Consider the following 11,506-nt stretch of genomic DNA (forward strand, 5'->3'; position numbering starts at 1 on the left):
TGTGTCCCTGTAACTTAGGCAACGTAATTAATTATATCTGTAACTATAAGCGTGTGAGACAAATACCTAAACTTTGCAGAATGAGTCAGTGATGTGTGTAGTTTTATTTTTATTTTTTTAAAAAGAATATATTATTCGTCCATAAATCATATTTTATTAATAATATGATAATATTTTTTTCGATAAATATGATAATATATATTATTCATAACGAAGAACAAGCATATATAATAACCACACGATCCGAGCCCAACTTTATTGTCTTTATAAATTTGACAATACTTCAAATACTAGTATTATTTAGGGCAACAACATCACACAAAGAGAAGAAAACTTACAACAATAATAATACTGATAAAGAAAAACTTACAACAATATTCATTTTAAGAACAAAAACATGCATTTATAACTTGGCTTAAAATGAAAAGGTTTTTGGTTTAAGGAGAAGTGGTACTTTCTTTGAGACAACAAGTCCAAATATCTCGCTCATATCTACATCTTGTGTATCAGTTTCAGGCAACTTCCAATCAAACCAGTAAAGAAGACTAGCAAGCAGATACTCAACAGAAGCAATTCCAAAATTCATCCCAGGACATCCTCTTCTCCCAAAACCAAATGGAATAAACTGAAAATATTCTTGACCTTTAAAATCAACTTTACTATTTTCGAATCTTTCTGGCAGGAACTCTTCAGGGCGTTCCCAAAATTTAGGATCTCTTTGCATTGCCCATGCATTGATATATACCATTGTTTTTGCAGGAATATCATATCCTTTCAGTTTTACATCAGACATTGTTACTCTAGGAGCCAAAAGAGGAGTAGGAATATGTAACCTTAGAATTTCTTTGACTACACATTTTAGATAGTGCATTTGACTAATATCATTCTCTTCCACTTTTGATTTATGACCTACAACTGTCCTCACTTCTTCTTGAACTTTTTTCATTATGTTCGGATTTCTTAAAAGCTCTGACATGGCCCATTCTAATACCGCCGCAGTTGTATCAGTACCTCCCACAAACATGTCCTATATAAAATAATAGGAATGAAATTTTCATGAAACTTGTTAACAATTCACTCATTTGTCAACGAAGAATTAAAAATTATAAGAAGTAAAGTAAAGAATATTAATAAATTAAAAAATAATATAAATTCTATACTTAACCAATTAGATTGACTAAATAAAAATAATGCTTATTAACTGTCTAGAAAGCTCAAATCTTAACAACGAATAATGACCTATCATTATTCTAACAAAGCGATGTGTTAGACAAAATCTCAAATATCTAAATGCTTGAATTCTTGCCTAGCTATTTCTTTTATTAGAAGAAATAAAATGTTCACTTAATGAGATTACATGGATCTAAAAAATACCACTTTAGTCATATGAAGGAAGAAGATCGGTAGACTTTTCGAAGCTAATTATTGACACCTAAAGAAAGGACGAAATAGATGAAACCTCAGAAATAGATAGAGAAAACACAAAAATAAAAATAGAAAGATGTGAAACATGTTTTTGTAATATATAAGGTCTCCTATCTTTATAGATCATACATATATATATACATACGTTAGCGTGTCATATATATACGTGCAATTTTGTTCTTTAGACGACTGAGGGAATAAATTTGTTTAGGAGACCGAAATATATAGTGATACATAAGAGGGGGGGAAAAGATACCGTTACAAGTGCTTTGATGTCAGTTTTGGTGAGCTCAAAGCTGAGCATGCTATCCTCTTGAAGTTGGAGTAGGATATCCAGGAAGTCTTTCCTTTTGGAGTGTTCACCTTCTCTTTTCTGAGCCAAATGTTCAGCAATTGCCTGATCAAACAAAGCATCCATTGCTCCAGCAGTGGCCTTGTATTTCTGAATTTTTCCAGTGAGAACATCCATCCAACCCAACCAAGGAAAGTAATCTCTCACTGTGAAAGCTGTGAGATGAATCATAACCTCCCTCGCTAACACTTTCCCACTGTTGTAACCATCTCTTGTAAAGTTCCTTCCAATAGCACACTTACACACAATATTATTAGACGTTGACATAAGCATCTCACTTAGGTTCACGTAACTTGCATCACTCGAGCTTGCCTCACGTAGCTTATTTACCAACTTCGCAGCCTCTTCTTCCCTTATGACACGAAATGATTGCACCCTTTTCATGCTTAGAAGTTCAAGGACGCATATTTTCCTTTTCTGTCTCCACTTTTCTCCATAGCTTGCGAAGCCAACGTCTGTGCATCCATAGAGCAAGATCTTTGCAGCAGTGTTGTGGGGTCTGTCAGAAAAGGCTAGGTCATGAGTTTTGATTATTTCCATGGCCACATCTACAGATGAAACCACTAGGGTTGGAGTTTGCATCTGCCCCAACTGCAACATCATCATATCACCATATTTGAGAGAGAGGTCTCGAAGAGATCGATGTGGCAGTGTTCCAAACTGATGAATGTTACCGATGATTGGTAGTTTTGGTAGAGATGGAGGCAGATTCAGATTGGTTTTGGGTTTGGTTCTTTTTGTGAGCTTAAACAATAAAAGCACACTGATAAAGAAAGAAAGAGATATATAGAAGGTAGAAGAAAACACTTCGTAAGGCCATTGTTTGAGTAGAGCCATTCTTTTTTGAACCACATCACAGTGTCAGAGTCCAGCCAACATATATAAGCATACATGGGACATGGCTGTTTTGTTTGAAGTTTTACTCTTCTTTGTTAACTTGCTTTTATTAAAAGATTACTGTTTTACCCTTCATTATTTATTTGTTTTTATTAAATTTTCTTACGAGGCTTAGCTTCGATTTCCAAATATATGCTAGAATAATTATACTGAATACTTCTTTACTTCAAATAATTATAGTATTATGCAAGACCGGCCAAAGATATTCCTAAAGCCTAAAGCGAAATTTCACAAGAGACTTTTTTTAAAGTTAATAAAAGTAATAGAAAAATTATAAACTTTACAAAAAAAATAGGTTTAATTATTTGATTTTTATAATTATAAAATTTTTCTCTTTTAATTTCTTCTTAATAATATATTATTTAGTCCTTACATATATTTTTTTAATTATTTTAGTTTTCACCGTAGAGACTAATAAAAAGGATTAAAATAATATTTGTAGGAACTAAAAGAAAATATTTCAAAAAATATAGGGACTTAAAAATTAAAAATGGTTCCTTCTTCGATAATGTCTTAACCTTATTTACCAAGAAAAAAATACACCTTGATGACCACAACACTAAACCAGTTAAGAGTAAAAGTTGTATAAATACTAACCCTAAATGAATTTTTTTGAGAGACCTAGAGTAAATGAATTTTTCGGCATCTCATATTTTTTGGGATAAATTTAATTATTTATCCATAATTTTATGCTAAGTGCAAAAGAAGAGAGAGAAAAAATGAAGATAGAAAAATGGCATAAACGGGTGACATGTGTCCAATTTCTTTGGGCAGTTTATATATATATATATGGTCCTGTTAACCAATATCCTAATAGTAATGATTAAGGAATAAAAAGAGAAAATATTTTATTATAATTCATATGAGAGTACAATTTAAAATCATAAGAGAGAGCATGTTTTTTCATATTTTAACAAAAATATTTTTCTTTTTACTTTTTTAACCCATGTCCAAAGAATATTTTGTCATATATATAGAAAGAAATGTTATATGAGAAGAAAATATTTTATAAAAGAAAAAATTAAATCAGAATCATATAATTAAATATGGATGGTTAAAATTTAATTTTATGTAAGTTTTTAAAAAAATGTGATTTGAAATAAGTCTAAATTAGTTTTATAATAGACTCAAAAGACGACGAAAGTTAATAAAAATAATTTAGGATGACATCAGAAAGTAAAAAATCTTAATTCATGTAACTAGGGATGGCTTTTTTATTGTTGGAGAAAATACTTTGTACTGTATATGGTTTGGCACTCCTGTTGGCTGTTATATTATATAATATTATTTTTAGCTGATAGAAAATGGTGATTACAAATAAGATTAGTTTTATAAGATGACTACTCTTTTTATTTATTTATTATTTTATTTATATAAAATAATTTAAAATAACATTTATTTTGAGACAAAAAAATATTAAATATTATATTAATATTTTACGTTAAGAATCTTAAGACAATAGATATATTAACACGTACGTGGCACTTGTCTCTCTCCAAATTTATTTAAACAACAAATTATGCTGCTGATGGCAGATGCCTGATGCCATGGATAACTAGATTCAAGTCTGTATTATTTTTCGTTTTTATTTTCCTTCACCTACAAAATAAGAACAAAAACAAAACAATTCTTCCGCATTTTGTCAAAGAAGTGGGTAGCCGAGTCGAGTCGACTTGTGTCTATCATATTGATTTTTTAAATCATGCTATATCCTTACCCTTTCAGATAGATAATATAGGGCATTAAATTTCAAATTCTACAAGAATAGAATTCACTTATTTTATGACCAATTCCAAATCATCAAACTCCCTTGAATACGGATGTTTTCTTTGATAGATTGCTACGTACTTCGATCATGGATGAGTATATATAGTGGACAAAGGTTGTGGAACTCGTATAGACTTTAATGTTCGAATAAGTAAAATTTTCAACATTAATTGTTCAATATTTATAATGAAAGAGAAAATACTTAACTGTGTGACAATGAGAGTTAGCTCTAGTATTTAACTAATTTTTTATGCTTATAGGTGTAAAATGATAAGTGGTTATCAATCCGTATGAGTGGGTATTTGCCCGTCACCCCAAAGCAAGAAGCTCTTGGATGGCTGTAAGTCTGACCAATGGTGGGGGTTGATCCTGAAACTTGTTAAGATAGTACATGATGTAATAAATGATAAGGTAATCATGTAAGTAGGGATGGTTAAACGGACTTAGATCGATGAACCGGTACACAGGATTTGCAGTTCGTAAGGGTTATGGATCTTTTTTTTTTTTAAATCGATAACTATATAGGATTTTAGGTCCGTCTCACATAATTTGTGAGTTATGCGGGTTTGATCCACGCGATCTGTAGGTTGGCCCATAAACCCATAATTAATTAAGTTCAATCCAAACCTAGTTAATCTTAAAAGTTAAATCTAAAATTTCTTTGTATTTATGTTGAAAATTTATTTGATTATGTTAAAATTTTTGTAATTAAGTATTTGTTAGAGATTTATTAAAAAAATTTAAATATATATATATATATATATATATAATTGAATGTAATTGGTTATTTTTTTAAGAGAAAAAATATATTTATTTTAAAATTATATTTAAAAAAATAATAAACTCACATATCAACTCGTTTGATTCACGGGACGAGAATAGACTAATATTTTAAGTCTTTTTCACTACCCAAACTACATATTTAAGTCTTTGTAAGATGCTTCTTTACACATACGTACACATTGGGACACGTTAATTCTTTTAATCTTATCATATGTTTCAAATTCTATACACCTAATGCGCTATTAGTTTTTCATAAAAATTCATGTATATCCTAATATATTGTTATTCATTAAGACTTTAAAGGGTCAACTATTTTAACTGCAACGATCCAACACGTATTTTCTATTATTTGTGTGCTTAAAAGCTGATTATTTGAATTGCGTGACTCAACTTGCAACGGCAACAAATTCGTCTTCACTTTAAATTTTCAAATTTCCTGTGCCTGCATCTATCATTTACGATCGGAAGTTGTTCACTTTCTTATCTCTTTGTCGTTTTGCAGGACCCTACATCCTTTTGGAGCTTGTTTTAATCCGTTGTTGTAAAAGAAATATTATTCTTAATTTTCTAATTTGACTTTTTAAAATCATATTAAAATATAAAAAAAAACAAAATTGTACCAATTATTTTTAATAATATTTACTATAGTTGTTTCTTTGGGCTGGCCCAATGTTTCGAATTACCCAAAACAACAAAGTCGTGTAGGCCTAACAAGCGATACTCCTTCATACCAAACATAACCTAACTTATTGTGTCAACACTGGCCACCTACAAACTAAATTAGTCTCAACTTTGTCTCATATACAGCAACAAAGATTTGATGTTCTTTCTTATTAGTAATCTTTGGGTCTAGACAGGATTTTCCAAGCTACTCTAAAGGTGACCCATGGGACCTGACTTTTCTACTGTTTCTTTTGTTCCTTTTTTCCTGTGTTGTTCCTTAAAAATAACACAATTTTAAAATTAAATTACAAAATTAAATATTAGCACAACTACATGAACAGTATAAGAACAGTTGAAAAAAAAAAACAACAAAGAAACCAATTTCGTGACCCTTACACTTCCCCTATCTATGTGGCGTCATATTACTGCTCCGATGACTCCCACAGTAACATCTACGAGAGGTCAGATAAATACACATTGGGAATTGAGATTAAGGGTGAAAATGAGTCAAAACTTGACAAGACGGCTTGTTTAACTAATAATAATAAACTCGAAAAACTGAGTAAATAAACTCATTTTCTATCCATTATTATGTTCAATTCAAAAAATTGACTGAATATTTCTATTTTAACCAAAAGATATTTGGAGTTCTATTCGACATCCAATTAATTCTTCTCTCACTCGATCAACCCATTTTAGAATAAAATATAACTTCAATCATAACTCCATATTCAAATAAGAAATTAAACCTTAAACTTTTGTTAAAGAATCTATATATCAAATCACTTATGCCAATGATTTTTTTGTAATATAAACTAACTTTAAAAACTATTAAAATCGGTCGGGAATTAATTAAACTTAATCTAATAAAATTTATATTCAGCAAAAATATTATCAAAATTAATTATAAAATACTATGACAATAAATTTAAATTTTATTGTATAAATTGTTAAACGTTCACCTAATATTTTAATCCAAATAGTGATGAAGAATTAATTATATCAATTCATTTAATATTATTAATGCTAAAAAATTATATCCAACAAAAATATTATTTTTTATCAACTTATCAAATAAAAAACTGTATTCAAAATTTAAACATACTGTATTAAAATTTTACAAAAAAAAAACTTCTATAATAAAATTATTAAATTTCATACCCTCAAATGGAGAATTAAATTTGTGAGCACAAAGCTACAATTTTCACCACAACATTAGCATTTTTTTCTTCTGTACTTTGAATTCGGATCAATTCAAAAATTCCTAAATGAGGATTTTTCAGCAGGAGTGAAGACAGCTGCAGGAAAAACCAGCCATCACCCAGGTGAGTTCATTTGCCCACATCTTCTAAAGTTAATCCCTTAGGAAGGTCAACGATGATGCAGCAGCTTAGAAAGTGAATTATCTTCTAAATTGATCTCTCATAAAGAAGGAATGTCTAAGAGCTTCCTTGGCTGTAAGTCTTTCAGAGGGGTCATATCTAAGTAACCCCTGCAAGAGATGTATGAGATCGCCAGCTGAATGATCTACATGCTGCATTACAAGGTTCTGCATATATTTGGGAGGGAAAAGGGTCAACTAAAGTCAATATAATAATATATAAATCATTCATATAGTTAAATCAGAAAGCAAATACTTAATTAAACAAACCTGAAGCCTAGGAAGCTTCATTACAGCTTTGATACTCTCCCTTGAGGTTGCACCCTCAGGCCAGTCCAATCTACCCCTTCTAACATACTTCTCAGCATGTCGGCTAAACATTTGCATGACACAATACATACTTATTTATCATATTTTAAGGATCAATCAATTGAGATTAAGTTCGCATGGTATGTCACTTACTCGACTCTCTTCAACATGGGCTGTGGTAATGGACCAAGTACCCTTTCCATCATGGCAAGATGCTCCAAATTTTCGTGAGTCTGAAACAAAGCTCCGCCCTGTAATATAAATTCACAAATTATGGAATAGAATCTAAGAGATGGATAAATATGTTTTTTATACAGGATTTGAGAGAGCCAAACATACCGTGCATAACTCAACCAAGATACATCCCACACTCCAGATATCACATGGATAGCTCCAGCCAAGTCCTAAAACATCATTGCCAAAATCAACTTTAGCTTGCATATAGCCCTTCTCATGATTGTCATGTGTCAACATGCAAAACACAGTTAGACAGGCATTCTTTCCACAGCATTTACAGTATGTATATATACCAAGGATAACTTCAGGAGCCCTATAATGACGAGTTGATACAATGTAATTCTGATCTTCTCGCTCATAAGTGGTGCTGCCAAAATCAATAACCTTTATAGCACTTGATTTGGGAACTCTCTTGAAATAGGAACTTGGTGATCTAGATGAACTCTGTAAAAATAAAATGAATGTCAATGATTGATCAATCGATGCTAAAGCTAGAAAAGGGTAGTTCCATACTTGGTTTCATTTTTTATCCTCCAGGTCCAACTATTATCTTTTACCATAAAAAGAAAGAACATAATTGTCATTACAAATAACCAACTATCCTGAATACTTCCTAATAACTCCCCTATCAACCAGGAACTGCTCTTCGTATTATGTATAGTGCAATTCCAAAACAACAAATAATCGCAGGTAGGCAAAAAGAAAAGTACCTTGTAGTCAGGAACTTTGACATACTCTGGTGAAACTAGTAGTATGTTTTCAGGCTTCAGGTCAGTATGAATCATGCGCAAGTCATGCATGACTGCAAATTCATAAAAAGATACAGTTAGAAACCTAACCCACTGACAAAAACAACACAGTCTGACAGTATATTAGATCTACAGCACGTATCGCCATTATCAGTTAAGGATAAAACAAAGTGAAATGTATGGAAGAAATAGCTCAAAAAGAAGCTAGTTCAAGTAAATACTACACACATGCTATACATTCCAATAGTTGTCTGCCAATCTCACGGACAAGATCAATGGGAAATGAGCGATAATTGTTTTTCCGAAGAAAATCGTATAAGCTTGGTCCAAGTTTCTCAAACACCTGTTAAAACCATTTAAATTCACTGTTGTCTTAACCCCCAAATTATTTGTAAATTGGGGAAATGATTCCATCACAAATTAAATACTTACAATACAGATATGATTACGATAGTCAAACCAGTTCCGTATTTGCACACAACTGCAAGGAATAAGCCCATTTAACCAATGCAATGGAATCAAGGATTTTCATTGTAGTATGCATACGTGACAAATTTAAGTTAAAATTACTTACCGATTGCCTCCTTTATCGTGTTTACCAAGCTGTTGCAACACCTCAATTTCTATCATGGCTGCTTCTCGATACTTCTTAATACCACGGACAATTTTTACGGCAACCATTTCCTTCCTTTCTCTATCCCAGCATTCTAAGACCTGCCCAAAAGTTCCTTCACCCATTTTGCTATGTATCTTATCTGCAAACATGATATGGAAAAAAGTATCAACAATGCAAGCCTAGCCAACACAGTGAATTCTAATGTCCATTTGAACATATAATTCCAAAAATGTTTTTCACCTTGCAACATAAAAATAATTAAGAAAGCAAGAATCTTACAATTGATTTACACCTTAAAACATAAAATAATTTTAAAAAAACAAGAATCTTACAATTGAAACAGGAACAGGATTGGAATAGTTAAGGTATTAAAATGGCATAAAATATTAAGCGTACATTTAAAAGTTAAGGGTGTGAGGATGCATGTGAATCCGAATTCTGTGTTTTGCAAGCAAATGATTACAGCTCTAAAATTATAACCATGATGATATATATGAATGTAAATTTCTTAATGATGGTAAAAGTGTAATTACAGCGAGAAGTTAAATTTTCTCCAAGCGCAAACATGTAATGCCCATCTTTGTCATCATCTCGCCAAGGGGGAGAACCATTTCGAGCAACTGGCTTAACAAATAGAGAACTAGTGGTATTTTCTGAGGGACCCCTTGAAGGAGCAAAGCTTGAAATAGTCCCAACATCTTGTCCACAAAACAATCCTACCTGAGCCTACACACAGCCATCCATTCATGTACCACTCATAGTTAAAAACAAAACGTCATCCCACTGTCATTAACTCAACCTATGCTCTCACCACCACCTCAGAATATAACCCAAAAAAAACTGACAATGAATTAAACAAGGGTGATCCAGTACACACAATAAATTATCGGGAGCATAATAAAAATTGAGTCTTGAAACAAATTTCCATAATTCATATTAGAATGTGTTAATAGACAGACAATTCATTTTCTAAATTCCACTAATATAAGGTTTCAAAGACTAGATCTTACATAAGTACATAACAGTTCCCCTCTTTACAAATGATATCATCCAGAAACTTTATTATATTATTATTTGAAAATGAAAGATCCGAAGATATAAACCACAGAATGTATGTTTATAACAAAATCCAGATACATATGTAAACAAAAACAGTGATTCATGTCAATAAACGTCATATAGCAAGGACAAAAAAACTGTAAGGAGAATCACAAACACCATGCTCACAAAACACAGCAATCTAGCACAATACCAAAATATAACACAGACTAATCACAAAAAAATGGAATAAAAGAACCCAGATCAACTTATTTACTGGTACACAGTTCCGTAATATTAATTAAAAGGGAAAAACCTAACAGATCCATCAAACAAAACAGAAAAAATCGTCACACAAATCCTATGATGCAAAAAATACGTTACCTGAACCAAACATACCTAATCTACACAAATCCCACCAGATCTACAACCAGAAAAGATAAAACCGCAAAACAAGAAGAAGAAAAAAATCAGATCTGAGATTTTAGGATCAAAAAGTTACCTTGGGGACCTCAGGGATGTCCCAGCCCAATCTCGCTCTCTTTCTCGGGCGCCGATCCATGTGAGTGTGAGGAAACTCGAAGACGCGTTCCATCTCCATGATGCAGAGAACTACGAAAACTTCAAAGGAAGAGATTTGAAAGGGAAAATTCAGATGAAAGAGAATTATATGATTTTGGGAAGATAGAGCCTCGGCTTCAGGAACCCTAAACGCGATGTTAGCCTAATAATAACGACCGTGGAGGCGGCTGGGATGAAATCTCCCCGTCCACGTGTCAACGCATTGGAGCATCTTGTTCGAGTGGCTGGATTGTGCTGTCTAATGTAGACTATGGTTAAATCTTGCTAATCCTTTTAACCATGGTTCGGTTAGGTTTGGTGGAGCTGCGGAATGGAATAAAATATTGCAAAAATGCCGACGACTAGTTTTTTCTTTTAAAGATCGCTATGTTTCAAAAGAAGCTAAAAAGTCCGTGCTTAAAGTTGAATTTATAACTTGTATAAGTTTGTTTTTTTTTTATTTTTGATTTATGTAAGTTTTTATTTTAGGAAATCAATATTAAAAAATATAAACGAACTAAAATTAAAAAAACATAAACATGCAGAAAATAAAAATAAACATAAAACTTAAAAGGACCAAAATTTAAAAATTGTCCACTTACATAAATTAAATTCATATTTAAACTTTTTTTTAATTAAATTCAATGTCAACTTAGAGGTTCATTGAATCAAATTCATAGGCACTTTGGTGATGATACGGCGAGGTCACCTATCACTTTCTGAAACAA

At 31.7% G+C, this 11,506-nt stretch overlaps 2 protein-coding genes across 3 annotated transcripts; both read right to left on the minus strand.

The window, feature by feature from the left end:
* Positions 1-242: 242 nt before the first annotated feature.
* LOC100803922 (cytochrome P450 71A1) lies at positions 243-2,664 on the minus strand. The gene is made up of 2 exons (XM_003549777.4): positions 1,682-2,664; positions 243-1,027 (listed from the first exon to the last, which is right to left on the minus strand). Exons 1-2 carry the CDS (start codon positions 2,612-2,614, stop codon positions 416-418), a joined length of 1,545 nt encoding a protein of 514 aa, XP_003549825.1. The 5' UTR covers positions 2,615-2,664; the 3' UTR covers positions 243-415.
* Positions 2,665-6,929: 4,265 nt separating this feature from the next.
* Positions 6,930-10,934, minus strand: LOC100804452 (serine/threonine-protein kinase AFC2-like). Of its 2 annotated transcripts, NM_001255351.3 has the most exons (11): positions 10,720-10,917; positions 9,713-9,905; positions 9,138-9,318; positions 8,996-9,044; positions 8,792-8,906; positions 8,525-8,616; positions 8,108-8,258; positions 7,917-7,981; positions 7,731-7,828; positions 7,539-7,641; positions 6,930-7,436 (listed from the first exon to the last, which is right to left on the minus strand). In NM_001255351.3, the coding sequence occupies exons 1-11, from the start codon at positions 10,816-10,818 to the stop codon at positions 7,290-7,292; spliced, it is 1,293 nt and encodes a 430-aa protein (NP_001242280.2). In that variant the 5' UTR covers positions 10,819-10,917; the 3' UTR covers positions 6,930-7,289. The 2 variants fall into 2 exon arrangements, with proteins under 2 accessions (NP_001242280.2, XP_040866833.1); XM_041010899.1 differs by having other exon boundaries at positions 7,025-7,436; positions 7,917-8,258; positions 10,720-10,934.
* Between the last annotated feature and the right edge of the window lie 572 nt (positions 10,935-11,506).

The sequence above is a fragment of the Glycine max genome, chromosome 17 (assembly GCF_000004515.6).
Source record: "Glycine max cultivar Williams 82 chromosome 17, Glycine_max_v4.0, whole genome shotgun sequence".
NCBI lineage: Eukaryota > Viridiplantae > Streptophyta > Magnoliopsida > Fabales > Fabaceae > Glycine > Glycine max.